Here is a 17,599-nt window from a genome sequence, read left to right on the forward strand (position 1 = left end):
CGTTAGTTATGTCATAGGAAGTCAATGGTCGGGGAAAAATCGGCCCGTGAATTATAATTTAAATTGGCGGAGAGCAAAATGCAACAAAGAGCGCACAACATCCATGGTCATGTCGAAGGTTTGATTCAAGAGATATGTCTCTAGCAGATTTCTTGCCATGAGCCACCCTGCTCGAGATGATCTGCTCAAGACGGAATCTCTGCGTGACTTGCTACCCTGCCCAAGGCGACAAGCGAATGTCTATGATGCCGCAGCTGGTATTTAGCAATGTCCCCGAAAAATGTTCGCTATTTCTATCTAATGACGTCCAGGTCGTGTTTCTTCCTCTGGATTCCGTCCTCGAATACTTCTCAACCAGAACCTTGTGGCTTCTATCTCATCCGTTCCTGTTACACCGGAGGAAGTTCTTTTCCGCCGTGTGAATGCGCCAGTGAGATACGCAGAGAATGACATCTACTTCGCCAATGAGCGTCTCGCACCTGACCAACGATTACCGGATTCCGATATTCTGAAAGCTATTCACACTTACGCCTCCGATTTCTATGCAAATGCGACTCTTGATCAAGGGCATGCAGATTGGCAGAGTATGGATGAAACGGCACTGATTGCATTAGGGATACTCCTTGAAGAAGCCGCCAATGAATCACTGGGCGAAACCGGTGATATGGTGTTTGTTGAAGGGGAGGAGATAACTGATCCTGAAGAACACTTTACTCATCCTTCCTCCGCGAGCTGTGGTCGCAAGCGGATTACTGTGGCAAGTCGTAGCGCAATCAGGGGAGAAAAGTTCGCCAGGCCACGAAAAACTAGAACGAAAAGACGCCGCAGAGCTGATTTGGACCGCTCCACGGAACCCGAATAGAAACTGCTTGGTGGACCATTCCATATGCCAGAAAGTACTCGGTATTCTTGGTCACAATTTTCGGGATGGTCAACTTAAACTTTTCACGATGGAGGGCTGATCGAGGGCCTTAATTTTGCGCTGTAAGCTACCATTGCTAAATGGAATATTCTTTGCCATTTTTGCGTGGATTTAAGCTAGCTGCCCCATGGATACTAAGTCCCACCTTTCGTGGACTGTGTCTCTGATCGGTTTTCGTGATGGCACCCTGGGTATCGATTCACTGCGTACACTGGGTCATGTCTGGTATAACTTCAAAAACCACCCGAGTTGTTGGAACCAGCTCAGCTTCTGCTCCCGTTCTTCTGCAGTTACAACAACTTGACATCCTCACGGGTCGTTTGCTTATGGTCTCCGCTACTTCCCGTGCCATATAATTTTCGCCTCTCTCACCCATCTCTCCAATATAACTCCAGTTAAAGGCTCCGACTATATTCATATAGTGACAAAACATGAGGATAACTTGGCTTATTTCTACGACTACTGTGTGTTTGGGTGGAGTTTGAACCACAATCGCCAAATAGCATACGACCAAACTACCCTTGCGAGACCGGGAGTTGCGATTTTAGGTCCTCGACATACCCGAATCCCCGATACTGTTGTGCAGTCAATGGGTACCGGTGCCTTCATCTCTTCAAAGAATATTCTGTAAATTCAGAATCTGCCACAACGGTTACATATGGCTCCCATTCTTTATGCTTTTGGGAACCATTATTATTTCACTAAGAAGGGAAACGTCCGTTTTATTTCGAGGATGTGTTGGGGGTTCAGCTCCCAAGTTCTTGCGAGAATATTCCTTTCGATAAAATGTTCCGTCTCTAGCTTGAGTTGGTTACACCACGACGGTGCTTTTCACTTTTTGATCATTATCTGTATTTGCGTGTCGACTGTTTCAAAAGAACTATGTTGCTATTAGAGGTTCCCGACATCGGGATTGGTTATATTATTTGTAGCAACCAAGTTACAGGATGTTCTGTCGAGAGTTACTTCCTCCGTTTGCGTGCGTGCCTTTCTCTCGTCCTCATCCTCATAATGCTTGTTCAATTCCTGGTGACGCAAACAAGTTCTGGATTTCCTCTCTCTTTTCTTCTTTTTTCGATTCCAGCTTCCACCACATATAGTCTAAAACGGCTATGCCCATGTGTTTCTCGTGATCTTCTTTCTAGGAAACTTAGATACCCATGATGTCGTTTTCTTTTGCACCTGGGCGACGGCGAATATGGTACGAGTATACGAGCTCATGTTTGAATATCGAAAGGAGACCTTCCCCCTTTCAATTCTCTTCGCTTCTTAGACCATTTTCTAATGTTTTGCCGGCCCTTCGAGCTTTTAATGTAATAATGGGTGGCTGTTTTCCTCGTCTCGGGGTGAATGTGAGCGTGGCGCTCCATAGACGAACATGCAGAAGCCCACCTTCACTCCTAAGAGTTTCGCTATGTCTACACAATTGCCTGATATGTAGCTGTATAGCTTTGAAATAATATGAAATGAACGTGGGGGTAATGGGTTCTGTTGATTTAGACACCTGAACATTCAGCGTTCGGTTCTGGGAGACTCGCCGTTTCCGAAAAGGGGAACATCATTCGCTGCCTCTTGAGAGACTGATCAACTATAAGAGTGAAGCAAGGATTCTTTAGATTTGCCTGGTACTACACAATTCTAAGTTTTCACAATAAAAAAGATTTCGACTCTCCAGAGCCTGATACCTGCTTTGAGTCGAAAGGTTTCATCCGTCCCCTACGGTTGTATCTCGCGCTGTCTTGCAAGCAATCATGGTATTAAGCCCCTCAGCCCCTTACAGATCTCAACAAATGCTCTTATATATTGGGTTTTGCATTTCTGTACTTTTTCCCTTTGTATTTCTCCCTGTGTGTACCGGTTATTCTAATCGCTGTCCAGGCGCCTTCAAAATCACTCCCCTCAGCGGCCAAACAACAGTTAATACTTGACTACCTCCGCGCATCGCAGACATGCCACACGCTCAAAGATCTCGAGAAATGTCTCCCCTCTGTCGCGTCCATAAATGGCATGCAGGTCAAGGACTACATCCAAGCCCTGGCGGACGATGGAAAATTGCACGTTGAAAAAATCGGAAGTGGCAATTGGTACTGGGCATGGGCGGGGGAAGAGCAGAAGGAGAGAGAGAAGGTTAAGCGTGGCCTGGTGAAAGAACTCGAGAAACTGGAGAGAGTTGTGGTGGAGCTGGAGGAGAGAAAGAAGGCAGCTCTTGCTGAAATCGGGGACCGTAGAGGGGATGAGGATAGGGATAGGGAGAAGTTGGTGATGAAAAAAGCGGAGCGGGAGGCAGAGATGGCTAGTTTGAGGGCGGAGGAAGAGAGTTACTTAAATGGTGGAGCTGGTGGTGGTGGGATTGAGATGAAGGAGGCAGATATTCAGAAGTGGAAGGAGGAAGCGGAGATGTGGACGGATAATATTTACGTGCTAGAACAGTTTCTTGCGAAGTTGGCAGGGGGAGATAGAGAGATTATAGAGTCTGTGAAGAGGGAGTGCTATGGTCAAGAGTATGTGGAAGGGGAAGGATTAAGGGAATTACAATTTTAATGCACCGTATGTCTGCTTGCGAAGGAGTGCTGCAGGTTTTCAACGATATCGCGCGAATAATAGGGAGAATTATCAAGAGTACAATCAAGATTACTTCGATTTTCAAGTCATTATTTTCATCGAGGATATTGTTTAAACAGACCAGGAAATGAAAATATTCCGGTTCTCCAACCTCTTTGTAAGGCGTGGACCATTCACGTCTGAATGTTCAAAATTTTGAGCAGGCGAAGCGGAAAATAACCTTTCTTCTCCCTATCTATTGCACTTCTAAACCCGGACGGAAGCCAGGAGAACAGCGCATATTCCCACGTTTACCCCAATGGCCAACATGCGACACTCTGGATGCAGGTAGTAGTCAGACCTCCCTTCCCGCGTCGTGGAGATATGCATCTGATCAAAGCCAAAACTAAGAATGATGTCTCGAGCGCAGGCACTGCTGTCACAACGACTTTGATGTAGCTTTATTGAGATATTATATTATGAAATGATGTTGAGAGCGCTTGTATGGAAATCCTGTGCTATGTTGGAGAGATATACAGATTACTCCCTCCCACTCATTCACTCATCTGTCTGCCTGCCCGTCTATGTCTGATATCAAGATCTGACAATAATATCTAGCAATGATACTAGTATGGTTCTCTAGCAATATAAGTGGGTCAGGGGGAGAAGGCAGGATATTATAGACATGATATAAGACTGAGACAGGCAGCATCACTACTAATATAATGATAGATGAAGTTGATCTGAGTGCACTATACTATAGCAATCTCCTTCTTCTGTCCTTAAATCATGTGTCATGATGGTAGCCAATCATTGCTACTGTTTCCAGATTAATGCTTTTTAATTGTTTGTATATTCTTCTATGATATAGCGCCTGGCCTGCAGGCAGTAGTTAGTTAGATGCGTGATATATAGGTTGAATGGGGGTCCAAAAATGACTGCAATTTTTGAAATATGCTCAAGTTTGAACTCTCTGTTCAATTTGGTCACTGAGTATTCGCATGTCATTCTTAGGTGATTATACCATTACGGTTCACACGTGATTTTCTATGAGTCCATTCCCAGATGGGGAGCAACTGGATAACCGGGAACTAATAGTGCGGGAGGGAGAATCGAGGTGTTCTTCGTCAACAACGAAGCGTCGCTAGGAGAGGAAACTCGATGGTGGAGAAAAATAGATTCGAAAGGCCCGCTCGGACCACCCCTTCCATCAATATAATAACAATAAATTACTGGCTATGTATTGATGATTGTTTTGATTCGATTTGACCATTTACTTATGTATCCAGTTGATCATGGGCCTTAGTTGTTCATACGGAGCAATATAATAGGAGTTGAAAGAGGAGAAGAGACAATTATGAGCCCCACCTCGTCCAACCATACACCGATCTTTGCAAAGGCAGCGATATCGTGTTGTTTGTCTGAGATAGCATAGTCCTTGATGTCACCACCAATCCATCCTTTGGTCCCCCGAATGTATTTCAATGGCGTACCAATAAGTTGGCAGCCTCCAAAATCAATCAGAACGGGCATGTCGTCTCAGTTCACCAGAATGTTCGCGGGTGTAAAGTCATCGCAGGCCCATGTAGATGGTGAATAGGTGACTCGAGAGCATTCATGAATAAGCTTTCGTCAATCTTCCCAATCCCCTCGTTGAGATAAGTGCACAAGGTGTAGGCATGTCCTTCCACGATGAGCCCAGTAATGCGGCTACGCACAACCCGACAGCCATAGTAGCGGATGATGTTCGGGTGCTGGTGTCGGGACAATGCTTCCATCACTTGTACCTCTGCTAAGAACATTTTCGGAAGTTGATGCTGTTGGTTGTGGTTATTCAACGTTTCGTAAAGTCCCAGAGCTGGTCGCTTGACGTAAACCTCAACAGTGGTTGGCACCATCGTTTGCGTGAGTTCCATTCCAGAATCTGGCCACTTTGGAAAAACTTCATCAGGGACAGGTTCGAGAGAATGAGCAACTAGGTCAAACGTGATCCTGGGTTTAGGGATTTCAAGCTTGCCGTAGTAAACAGCCTCATTTGAATTAATAGCTATGAAAGAAGTGTACCAGAATTGCCCCGTTTGAGGATTGCATCCCTCTGGTACAAAATCGAGATCGGGCCAACCAGTGATTGGTAGCACCACGATGACAATGGCGTCATGGGTGACGAGATGATATGATGGCGGCCTCAGAGTAGTATTAGCATTGAATTTTCCCTTTCTGTCTTTCGTAGAGGGAGACCCCGTTCATGATTTCCGTTCAAGCTCGACTTAATTTCCACCATTAAAGACGACAATGCCTCTCCGGTTTGGTTGTCCGTCTGTTTCTTCTGGCACCACTCCAGGTACGCAGCAGAGCATTCTCAAATCATGTCGGAACATTCGTGGGCCCAGCAAGCGACCGGCAGGTTCTTTGAGGCCCGTGAATCTCCAACTCAATCAAAATGCGACGACAATGCCCACAAAATCTCTGGTGGCTCGACAGCAGTTACAGTCCCAGACATACTGACAAGCCCTCGCACACAATGACTTTTCCCAAATCAATATCCTAGTCAATGAGAAAACTTTTGAGATCACTGGTATTGCTAATTGGTCCTTAGCTAAAGTACTACCTTTCGGCAAGGAACTGGAGTCGCTTTTTTTGGCAACCGGCTACATGGAGCTCAGCGGTTGGCACAAGTACATTTGTGATGATGTACGCTGGCAGTCAGTATATACAATTGCAATGCAAGCCATGCAAATTGGCGCAGTGCTGCGCCATGCATTCCGGCGAAACACTGATGGCTCCCTTATTGTTATAGTTACATTTAATGGATGAAGAATTTGCACTTTTGTTTCGCGATCGGCAGGGATTGAGCTCGGATTCGACAGGCAGGATTGGCACTGGAGAGGGTCACACTTTCCAGTGACAGTGATCGGGGAAAGTTCTCTGGTCGTCGTTTCACCTAATGACTGGAACGACCTCGTAGTTGTCGATAGCTCCCCGCCATGTGGGCTCTACTTTCGTCACCGCCATCGAACCAGAAGTCGGACAAATTTTACCTCCTTACTGGGACGGGAGGAGAGCATGCCGTCCGGGCGAGGGTTCACGGTATGTCGTGTGTCAAACAATGATACCGCCCTGCAGGCAGAGGTACTCGACATCTAAGACCAACCAGATGATAGGGTATTTGCTTCTCATCCGCAAACGTCAAATCACAGTGAACAAAGTGGGTGACCAAAAGTTGCAAGAGATCAATGGAATTTGCTGTGGCTTTGGGTAATGGAAGCCCTCCAAAGCCCATCTCCCTGCTGATCTAGTTCATGTACTGCCGCTCTGGGATAGGACTTTGTTTGAATCTTATGGGGCAAAAAACACATACATTGATGTAGTCCCTCCTCATGTTAGACTCAATCTCCTTGTAATTCTTGATATAATAGAGTCTCTTCAGGTTCCCCCAAAAGTTGATTAGTGTGTCGTGAGCTTTAATGGAACCCTTGAAACTTTCATTGATCCAGTCAAACTAGGACTTGACATCGTCAGCAGAGATGGCCGGTAGGAGATCATCAGGCTCCGATGAGGACTCTGAACAGTATCTGCTTATCGTAAGCATGTGCTCATTCTGGATCAACAGGAGGTTGCCTCCAAGAATGAAAAATTCCTATTTCATTTGCCCCGCAATGAAGCAGCAGATACATTGGTATTAGGGGCATAATATGATAGCGTCGATCCATTTGCAAGGTGCAACTCTCGACGTTTAGCGTAGGAGAGGTAAAACTTTCGACCATGGGCTTCCCCTGTCATGCATTTTTCTTTCGTTGGAGGTCTAGGTATGCCATGGAATGAAAGGGTGCGGAGAAGAGTAGGGCTAAGGACAAGTTGATTTTTCCGGTGAGAATGGAAAGGACCTGGGAGTCCATGTTGTTATTTATAGTTTCTAACAACGGGACAAGATGATAGATCTTTCCTTCTCTATTCTTTTCGACTTTCTTAGAATCCCTCGGGCATAACTCAGTATATACAAAAGGTCGCTGCGGAGCCCAGCGAGCCCACTGGGGAGAGTAGTCCGTAGCAGTGGTCTGGCTGGGAATGTGACGCCGCCGCTGTAATTCGTTCAAGTGAAAACGGCATGGAATGATCTTCAGTTCAGGTTTAGCGGGGCCCAAGCCGCCCATCCCGATTCGGTAACCGTTTTGGGCGACTCCGGCCCCTTGAGGCACATTCTATATGTAATTGTGCAGTATACCATCCACAGTGGACGAAATCTAGACGAGGTTATGTGTTTGAGTATTCCATGGAATAACAAATTTGAGATAATATAATCTCCATCCAGGATTGTTTTTTTTAGCCCTCAAGCTCAAAAAGTAGACCGTCGAATGCTTCAAATAATGCAGTGGGCGCCTCCGGTACCTAAATTCAAGTTGGCCTGCCCTGCAATATGAGAACCGTTTTTCATTTTAAAGAGCTAACCCATTTTCGGGTGGCCATGACCTCGCCGGTTCAAAGGTCAGAAACACATGATGACGTCCTATATGCTGAAGCTCTGGTCCGTAAGGAGTAAAACTGACCCATTACAAAAAGCCGGCCTAGAAAGCAAGCGTTCAAATGATTATATTGCACCAACAACGTAGATTCAACACTAGAAAGCAAGTTATCAAGCTGATGCCAGGGGTGTATATTCGGTATGTTTTCGCCCGGGGCTAGATTCACAAGTCAAAATCAATGACAGCAAGTCGATTCTCAATAACATCGACGATCTCTTTCCAATCTCGCATAGCTCCCTGCCCAGTGTCACCACATGCCAATGTTTTTGTCTGCGGTGGAAGGACCTCAAACCACTTCCACTCATCGTTGAGGATAGCCAGTTGCTTCGCCGTCAACGGATGGGTCCACATCATAGTATTCATTGACGGCGCGACGATAATTAACCGCCTCGTAGGATTTCGAGGGTCAATCTCCCAGGCCCGAATGACGTTCGTAAGGAGATCGTCGCAGATTCCCCCCGTCACCTTGGCCAATAGATTGGCCGACATAGGAGCGACTACCAACATATGCGCCCAACGGCGCAGCTCTATATGAAGTATATTGGCGTTCCGAGTCCAAGGCTCAAGCCATTCGTCCTCATCCTGGTGGACCGAATCGACATTCGGGAGCAGGGCTAGAGAAGCCACTGTTGGCTGTTCCGCAGACTGGCCACCGAGGAAGTGAGTTGCCGATTTGGTAAGGATGACGCGGATCGAGAGGTCGGGGTAGTTCGTCAACGCGGTGATAATATGTGGTAATTTGATGGTGGCGACCGAGCCGCTTGCGGCCAGGAGAAGGTGTGTTTTGCCATCCTGAAGGGCGGCGGCGATATCTGACGCGGGTGACTGATGCATTGCTGCGCTTGCCTTGATGTTAAGCGACATTCGTCGTCTCCTTAATTCGATAGAGGTTATCAAGTGTTGGGGAAGGGGTTACAAGGTTCGGACCTCTGCCAAGAAATTCGGAAGCAGATTAAACCTTGCCAAGCCAATCTCCTGCTTTCTAAAACACACTCACTGTCAACATTATTGATACATTTGCAACCAACTCTGGAGGAATTAGATTGGAGGGTTGGTGTTTGAGAAACATAGTATTTAATGAACAACGCCCTAAGAGCACACGACTAAACGGGGAGAATGCTATGAGAGTTTGAATGACGCTGAAAGTTTTTCTGGCCGAAAATCTGAACACTGATGCTCTCAAATGACGTCATTCACCCAATATAGCTTCAGGGGGTAAATCACCGGTAATCGCCCATGGATGGATATCTGGGGTATGCGCACTTGCCACGCCCCATTTCACAGCACAGGTATGATATATGGGATACCAGCTTCTCTGGCGGCCGGGTTTAACTCTAATTGGTGCTTCATTTGGATCCGTAACGTAAACTGGACTCCCTTCCTTTAAAACCAATGGTCAACCTCAGAATCATTATTATGTAGTTGAATCTGAATTCTGAATCCGTACTTCTGTGCTTAAAGAGAGGAGGAATGAATCTAATGCAGATATCAACTACATGGTTGAAATTGTAGAAAGGGGGGAAATATTCACTTCTGGAGGCATTAGAAGTCTGTCAACGCAATCGGGCCCCCATTTCTCCCATGGTTTCATCAATATAGCTACCCTCAAAAGCCTGGAAGCTTAACCGTTTTAAAATCGATAATGACGACAGCTTCGAAAAAAGAAATATCACCAGCAACATGTTCGGTTCTAAATGAGTAGAGAGGCGGCTTCTGTTGACTCTGATGATGTCGGTGACAAGTCAATTTCAATTTGGACACATCCGCAGTATAGAGCTCAAAATCGTACCCGATTGTTGTTGAACTCAAATTGGTAACGACGGGTAGTGAGTGCTAGATACGGCGTAGCTGATGTTTTGAAGGTTTTGACAACTCCACCAACTGGTGACTTTTTTATCTTGCTCAATTGAGACGAGATGATACCATGCCATTCTTTAGGTATAGCAGTAGCTCGACCCTAGAACCAACCAACAGCAGCAACGACAACACAACAAAAAAAAAAAGAAGAAAGAGAGGTAGAGAGGAGAGAGAAAAGGTGTTTTCGTCGTCATAAGGACGCCTACTTGGTTTCATGGATGAAAATAACGTTATTGAGTTTATTTCACCCGCGACAAAATCTGGATTCCTGCAATAACAGGAGCTATCAAGCACCTTAAAAATAGCAACTCGATCATGTTAGGGTGAGAGCTGAACGCTGTTCGACCTTTCTGAGCATGGTCCAGCATCTTCCAGCGTCTCGTCAAACAGGGTTGGAGAGTTCAACAGGGGCCGAAATAACTTTTTTTTTTCTCTTAACATCATCCAGCTTTTGCCCAAAGATGATACTCGACCGCTGTAACTATCATTGCGTTTTACTCAGCCCTCTGCAGACGTCAATTTATCTATGCCTTGACAGTATATGTGCATTTACCTTCCTCGACTTCTCAAACATAAATGAGCACAAACTCGTCACTGTACCTGACTGAGCATGGCACTGGTCAGTTTCAATCAGGCCCCACCAGCGTTCAAAGTTCAGAATAAAATGTTGGCTGAAACCACGCTCAGAAATTTTGACCCGGATTCAAGTCCCCTGTCCATCCGCTCGCCCCGCTTGGCTGATAGCTGAAAAAAATGCTTGTTGTCGTCGCCAAGAATGCATGTTCCGCGAAGCTTGTGACGGCGCTTCGGTGTCCGAAGCTTAAATTGGCCACTGCACTTGATTGAGAAAGTCCAGTCGCGCTCACTTACTATGGTAATTATTATGAGTGATCAAGGGAGCGCGTTATCCCTGTTATAACATGAACCCCTTGGATAGCTCAGTTATCCGTACGGGCCTTTCGGCGAAACCCATCGGTGTAACTCGGTTATTTTGGGGGATTCTGCTTGGCATATTATCTTGGGAGTTAGCGGAGGACTCCGTAAGGAACAAATCTCCTGATAGAATGATCAAAAATAGTTCGATTTCTCTGTAGATAACGGTCAATAATATACAAAGACTTCTCTATAGCATGGCCGAAATAAGGATTCAACGTGGTCAAAAAAATGAGTAAAAATGGTCAAATTCTCTTTGTTGAGACACATAACAATGCGCAATCTATTAGGCCACTCGGGCAAAAGAGCTCAATCACCACCAGCGCCATGGTGGAATTGAGGGTACGAATCACCCAATCCAATCCCTCCAACAGAATCTGACTGGATGACTAAGTAAAATCTTATCATGATTCAGCAGTTCTGATTGGTAGAGAAATGATAACTAAAGCACATGATTAAGCTTAACACTACGTATGATTGGCTGTCCATGTAATTTGTGGTTAACGCACGGCTTGAGCCAGCATACCTAGTAACATGGGTTATAACGCCACCCAGAACCCTCCCCAAATAACCCCAAATAACCCCTAGTTAGTTCGTTAGTTAGTTCAAATCCTCGCATGGTTGCGATCCTGTGAGCCCGTAAAGTTCTCAGATGCTCTCGTGAGACAAGGGCGTTCGGCTATCTTTGGGGTTCGAACATTACTCGTGTAGCCAGTGGTAGCCCGGTGGGGGGTCATGGTTTCAAGGGTTGGGCTTCTTCCTGGCCGTCAGGCGGCAGCTAACACGAGCGAAGGAGAAATCGTTGGATAAACTGGTGATTCGGCATGCCTTCTTTTTCTCATTCTCACCCCTGGGTGAGAATGGAGACAGGCAGATGCATTTCGTTAAATAATTGGTGTCTCCAAATTCTCTTGGGATACTTACTCTTTATTCAAATAAACATGTTATATATCACACACATTTGAGGGACTAGACTCACTGGGAGAGCCCGATTGTCGATCTGATCAACAAGACTCCCAAGCTTTTCACATTGGCAAAAGCTTGACTTGAACCGCCGCCTCGGAAACCTTTGTCTGGCCAGATATCCGCTCCATCGCCGGGTTGCGCAGCTGCTGAACAATGCATGTGCGCCTGCCTCTCGGAGTCCGACGGGCTGCTGCTCCCTAGACTGTTGGCGTCTCGGTGGCTGCGGGAAGACGAAAAGGAGAGAGTACATGGTAGTGCATAACAAACGAAAGCAAATTAACATGGAGTATCCCGTTGAAAGTAGTGGGTAAACAGTACATAGGAGAGTCTAGAAGAGACCGAAGTGTAGCACAGCTGAAGCAACAATGGATAGCCCCCAGCCGTGGTAACGGTGCAGTGGAATACAGAGTAAATTGAAGAATGATTAGCTTTGGATAATCCCCTCCTCCAGACCTGGACCCAAGTGTTACGCTTTAGCCCGCAAGACTTGTTGTTGGATACCGTCCCTGAGCCACCACCAACCACCACCACCACCACCACTCTCCCCCTCCTTCGCCCACCACAATCACCACGACTGGTCCTTTTCCCTGCAACATGCAAAGCGGCCGGTCCCATGAGATGCCTTTTGTTCTTTCTGAGTGAGCCATCCTCGGGGCCTCTGCAAATGCTCTGTTTTCCCGGGACCATGACTGTTGTTACCCGACATCGCCTTCTCTCCTGTCGCTCCTCCGACGCCTGACAAGTGAACCACGATCACCGCCCGCTTTCACGTCCACTCACTTTGCTCTCACTAGCGGGAGTCTCGCCCTCCTCAACCCTCCCGCTTTCGGCGTCGTCAGAATTGACGACGGCACCCGCTCAGCCTCTCCTTGTACCGCGCAATCCGAAAGCGTGGAAGCGTGGCGCGTGCCAGCGACTGCCCCCGGAAAACCCTCATTACAACAAGACGTCGAGCCCTCCCCTCTGCATCCTCCCTTTTTCCTTCTGTGACGTCCGTCGTCGAATACTAATGCGAGCCACTGTGTGTATGGAGACGATATCCAGTTGATCTGCCATGTCGTTTGATCCCGTTCCCCGATCCTCCTCTCCTCCGTCGGCTCGAAACCGCTCCCTGGTATCCAAGTTTACCGATCGCTTCAGCAACAGAACTCGGAACGTTTCTGAATTCTATATACAGTTGGATGAACCATACAAGACATACTTTTCTGGCGAGTTAGTGAAGGGTTGCGTGGTCTTGAAAGTCGTGAAGCCGATCCGCATCACTCATCTGGTGCTTTGCCTGCATGGCTATGTGAAGGTCTACAAAACTACAGTTGCGCCGGGCGATGTGTCGGATGCGTCTGGCTTTCTTGGTCCGGGCCGTGGGAAAAGGAATGGCGAATACTTGGGCAACGGATTTGCTACGCTCTTCGAGGACGAAGTTGTCCTGTGTGGAGATGGTCGCCTAGTTGAGGGAATATACAAGTTCCAGTTTGAAATGGTATTTCCAGCTTGTCGATTGCCCAGCAGCATTACGGTATGTAAACGTACATTGACTGTTCTTTAGAAAATATTGCGCATTTCCTTTTGGAGGGTCGTTGTGAGCTCTGCGCATGGATATACTGACGCGGCCTTTAGTTTGAACGTGGCACCATATCTTATATGCTAACATCCACTCTAACACGACCTACAACTATATCTCCAACCATTTCCTGCGACAAACGAATTATGCTCCTAGAAACCATTGACGTTGCACCGTTGCCTGTTCCCAAAGCCCGCATTATCTCTCTTGAACCAATAATAAGAAGATCCAAGGCGCGGTCGAAGACGAAATCCGCGTCTCGGGAGCAGATTACGCACAGCTCGACTGTTGCTGAGCCCGTGGCCAATGGAATTGAAAATAAACCGCCGCTCAGTCCCGTACCCAGCGAACTGAGCAATTCGAGCTGCATGAGCAACAGCACGCAGAGCTTCCAAATAATCAGCGAACCCAATTCCGCTAAAAGTGTGAGCCTCGCGAACGATGACTCTCTGAGCTCGAATACTCCCTCCGCAGAAAGGACCATTACAGCCACAACGGAGCTGTCGCGGCCGGGAGGCGTTCCCGGTGACGTCCTGCCAGTGAAGATCACAATACAGCATACGAAACCTATCCGAAGCCCTAATGGCATTATTATCACCCTCTATAGACAAGGGAGGATAGATTACCACCCTGCAATTCCAGTGGGTTATACTGAAAAAGGCAAGAAGCCGGTATTCGAAGACTATTATCCAAAGTCTCGTACCGGGTTGGGTGGCCTATCCTTCGGGGCCACAAGGTCAAGTAGCGTCTTCAGGAAAGACCTGACCCAAATCTTTGCCCCTTTGATCGTGGACCCAGTCACCCTGACGGCGACCGTAAAAACGTCTATCAGGATCCCAGAGGATACTTTCCCAACTATAACGCATGTGCCTGGTGGCATGATTAGTTTCCGATACTATCTCGAAGTGGTAATGGACTTGCGTGGGAAGTTAGCGGGCCAAGACCGTTTTATTCCGCGTTTGAATATGGTGACGGGCTCAAGCAGCTATAACTATAGCCCAAATGGCCAAATACTAACTCTGTCGGAAAAAGGGCGTAACCCGATGTCTCCTTGTGGAAACAATATACTTGACACGGATACAGTACGACGAGAAAAGAGTGTGGTTGCCTGCGTTTTCGAAGTTGTGATAGGTACGAAGGATTCCGGCAAAGGCCACCACCCGCAAACATCGGAAACGAACCCCGTTGTGGACTCCCATCCCTTTACCCCTCAAGTTGTCCAACCTGATACCGTTACTGAAATTGATCACCATCACCCTTATGCACACCGATATGATGAGCACGATTATACTTATGAAAACGGTTACGACCACAACGAAGTAAGCTTGTGGCAAGGTCATCCACAAGATAACTTCTCACCATATCCTCCTCCTCAATTCATCCCTCCTGCGCTTCCCCAAGAAGCGGTTGATGAGAAAACCCGACTACGGAGAGCTGAGGAAACTCTTCTCCCCAGCAGTCCAGCGGATGACGACGGTGTGGAAAATGAACCGTCCGCGGCAACCACAGCCTTTGCTCCATCTGCCCCTACTTTTTTTGAAGTCGACAATAGTTATAGAATCCCTACCAGCCGCTTCGCATCGCAATATCCTGACTGTGTCTCTCCAGCCTCGGCCCCATCAATAGATACCATAACGCCTAGCCCTCGACCCAATGTTGATATGGGCTTTCCTTCCCCTAAGACTCCCCAGGATGATAAACAAGAGCTCGAAAGGCAACGCCTTCTCGCCCAAGCTAGTGCTCCAGAACTTGAACGAGGCCATTCAACAGCCGGAAACGTTGCATCCGGTCCCTCAATTAGCGAAGAAGATCGGCCTGCGCCGTCGGCACCGATGCTCACTGAGGAAGATTTGGCACAGCCACTGGCATCTCCAGAGCTACTACCCAGGTATCAACGATGACATTTCCGTTCCACCCTTCCATCTATCGGCCACCTCCAAACCCATTTTCCCCCCTCTCCCTCCCTCCCCAACTCTCAGCCTCCTTACCCCACTACTAGCTCGCTACGGCCTACTACCCCGAGCCGCGAAACGATTTCACATACACCTTCCTGCCCGTGATCCAACCACAAATACCTTGAGCCGAGTGGAATTATATTTTGTCCAATTTTTGTCTCTCTTGTTGTATAGCGGTTTTTGGCTGTAAGGGAAAACGTTTTATATGAGGCCATTTACTTCTTCATCTCCATTCCATTTATTCTATCCAGTTTCCTATCCATTCCCCTCCAATTATCTTGTTTACTACCTACTTATGTACGCTCAATTCTAATGATTACGTTTCTCTGTCTTAAACCCATTTTGCTTTCCTCTTAATTTCCTCTACTGTTTTCTACCTATTTTTTCTTCAAAAGGCCTTTAGTTAAGCGTTAGCTTTATCTATTATTTTATTGATATACACTTACTATAATTTTTTCTCGTTTCCTTTAAGCGTTGTTTTTTTTAAAAAAAAAAAAAAAAATTCTTTTTTTCATCTCTTTTATTTTTATTTCGTTTTGTTTCTTTTGTTGGAAACTTTCTAATGTTCTAGGGAGTGTGGATGGCGAGTCGAAAACAAAAAAGAAGGAAACCTAGGACTATGTGGCAGGGAGTAAGGTGAAAGAGTTTGGTTTTGAATCTCTCATTTTATTTTTTATTTTTTTTATGGCAGGTAGATAATTTTCCTGCTACTTAACTTACTGCTAACTACCTCTTACTTGTCCTCCTTCACTTCTATTGTTAACCTCTCCCTTTTCCATTTTTCCATTTATCCTGATTCTTGTTTTATTGTTGTTATTTCTATTGTTTTCCCGCCTCCGTTCTTTCGGAATATTAGCCAGCATCAAAGACTGAGAGAGGTGTATGCCATACGGGTCCCGTGTAACCAGGAAGCTAGCCAAAACCATTTTTTATGATCATTCTTATTTTAAGCTGACTTATTTCCCCCCAACCGTGAAATTCGAATTTTTCTAGGAAATCCGCTCAAAGGAATCAGTTCAATGATTCTAATTTTATAATCTCCTCCATCCCCCTTTCAGTAGACCATTATGGGGACTCTTTTCGGGAGACTTATGTAGAAGAATGACGGGTTTTCTGCAACCTTCATTGGAAATCCGTGGAGTGTTCATCGATTCAATGATAACTACATATTACGGAATATACGCTGTAGTTTGGCTCAGTTCACTTGAATGAGTGAGTATGTGTGGAAAATTAAGTCCCTGCACATGCTAGAAATTTATAGCTGACTAGTTAACTATGGTAAGCTTGTAACCAGTTGGCAAGCCCAAAACTGTTGGTATGGGTTTAGGGGGTTACGGTCTAAAGTTTGGCTGTTCCAGCTAGGCAACAAGGCCCCATAACACCCACCATGAGGAGTGTATCTTTCAACGTCTGGAGTTGTGACAGCAGATACATTGTATTTGGTTCGTGGAGTATCCCATTGACTGATGAATGAGACATCATTGTCGATATCTTCAGGAGCATCAAATAAATATACTATGTTCCCGCCAGGTCCTAACCTCATTCCATCTTCAGAGTGAAACCAGGAGTCAAAGAGCTCTGGGAAGCATAGTGAAGTTCGAAAGAGAGATCGTCGGAAGGGAGCACCGGGAGGCAAAAATGTTGTAATATCCGCATTTTATTTTCCATGAATAATTCTTTTCTCTCATGTGGTACACTGAACAAAAACATTCTTGGAAGTATTGGTTTTTCCGAAACATTCAGCTTTCCACTCTTTGAATCCTGGTCTGCGATAACCTGCTTCATTCAAAAGATTGGGGGTCATAACTGAATTTGAATGTAGAGGCATCTTGCTGTAGGACAGATGTTCTATCACACAAACTTCAATTTTGTCGTTGCTTGTTGGGGGCTCGAATCTCTTTAGCCTGATTTAGACTAGTGGAAATCAAACAATAACCTTATTTTCTTGGGATGCTTGTTCAATTCTGCCACAGATTATATCTCAATAACATACAATAGGTGGGTCAAAGTAAAAATCAGACAAAATATGCATCATACTACAACTTGTGAGCATTTCCCCTCTGAAATGCAATAGTGGAACTTGGCCAAAACAAACTGATACTAGTATGCACTCTGGAACTGGATTCCGTGCGGGTTGCCAGTATTTCGTCCAATTTTTGTCATTTACTAGTATATTCCGGAAGGGATTTGGAACTTTAATGAAAATATATGCATGGTGTCCACAGCTTAGTTGAAAACTCTGGATATTGAAACAAAGCAAAAAGGAGGGGATATAACTCGTTTGGATCAAAAGTGAACTCGAGATGAAGTTTGCTTCCTTCTCCACGATTGGCAACCTTCACAA

The 17,599-nt window shown here is 46.1% G+C and overlaps 7 protein-coding genes across 7 annotated transcripts; 4 read left to right on the plus strand and 3 right to left on the minus strand.

Moving 5' to 3' along the window:
- Positions 1 to 94: 94 nt before the first annotated feature.
- On the plus strand, positions 95 to 2,176 carry HCBG_08147 (uncharacterized protein; the record flags this gene model as incomplete). Its single annotated transcript, XM_045435196.1, has 2 exons — positions 95 to 257; positions 312 to 2,176. 2 exons carry the CDS (start codon positions 158 to 160, stop codon positions 860 to 862), a joined length of 651 nt encoding a protein of 216 aa, XP_045284502.1.
- Positions 2,177 to 2,403: 227 nt separating this feature from the next.
- HCBG_08148 (uncharacterized protein) lies at positions 2,404 to 3,463 on the plus strand (the record flags this gene model as incomplete). Its single annotated transcript, XM_045435197.1, has 2 exons — positions 2,404 to 2,412; positions 2,801 to 3,463. 2 exons carry the CDS (start codon positions 2,404 to 2,406, stop codon positions 3,461 to 3,463), a joined length of 672 nt encoding a protein of 223 aa, XP_045284503.1.
- A 1,544-nt stretch (positions 3,464 to 5,007) lies between these two features.
- Positions 5,008 to 5,361, minus strand: HCBG_08149 (uncharacterized protein; the record flags this gene model as incomplete). Its single annotated transcript, XM_045435198.1, has 1 exon — positions 5,008 to 5,361. The coding sequence occupies one exon, from the start codon at positions 5,359 to 5,361 to the stop codon at positions 5,008 to 5,010; it is 354 nt and encodes a 117-aa protein (XP_045284504.1).
- Positions 5,362 to 5,829: 468 nt separating this feature from the next.
- Positions 5,830 to 7,154, plus strand: HCBG_08150 (uncharacterized protein; the record flags this gene model as incomplete). The annotated part of the gene is made up of 5 exons (XM_045435199.1): positions 5,830 to 5,932; positions 6,060 to 6,138; positions 6,280 to 6,550; positions 6,988 to 7,044; positions 7,074 to 7,154. 5 exons carry the CDS (start codon positions 5,830 to 5,832, stop codon positions 7,152 to 7,154), a joined length of 591 nt encoding a protein of 196 aa, XP_045284505.1.
- Positions 7,155 to 8,145: 991 nt separating this feature from the next.
- HCBG_08151 (phosphopantothenoylcysteine decarboxylase) lies at positions 8,146 to 8,847 on the minus strand (the record flags this gene model as incomplete). The annotated part of the gene is made up of 1 exon (XM_045435200.1): positions 8,146 to 8,847. One exon carries the CDS (start codon positions 8,845 to 8,847, stop codon positions 8,146 to 8,148), a length of 702 nt encoding a protein of 233 aa, XP_045284506.1.
- Positions 8,848 to 12,793: 3,946 nt separating this feature from the next.
- Positions 12,794 to 15,712, plus strand: HCBG_08152 (pH-response regulator protein PalF; the record flags this gene model as incomplete). Its single annotated transcript, XM_045435201.1, has 2 exons — positions 12,794 to 13,255; positions 13,357 to 15,712. 2 exons carry the CDS (start codon positions 12,794 to 12,796, stop codon positions 15,199 to 15,201), a joined length of 2,307 nt encoding a protein of 768 aa, XP_045284507.1.
- An 816-nt stretch (positions 15,713 to 16,528) lies between these two features.
- On the minus strand, positions 16,529 to 17,083 carry HCBG_08153 (uncharacterized protein; the record flags this gene model as incomplete). The annotated part of the gene is made up of 2 exons (XM_045435202.1): positions 16,529 to 16,746; positions 16,951 to 17,083. 2 exons carry the CDS (start codon positions 17,081 to 17,083, stop codon positions 16,529 to 16,531), a joined length of 351 nt encoding a protein of 116 aa, XP_045284508.1.
- Positions 17,084 to 17,599: the final 516 nt, after the last annotated feature.

The sequence above is a fragment of the Histoplasma capsulatum genome, assembly GCF_000150115.1.
Source record: "Histoplasma capsulatum G186AR genomic scaffold supercont2.13, whole genome shotgun sequence".
NCBI lineage: Eukaryota > Fungi > Ascomycota > Eurotiomycetes > Onygenales > Ajellomycetaceae > Histoplasma > Histoplasma capsulatum.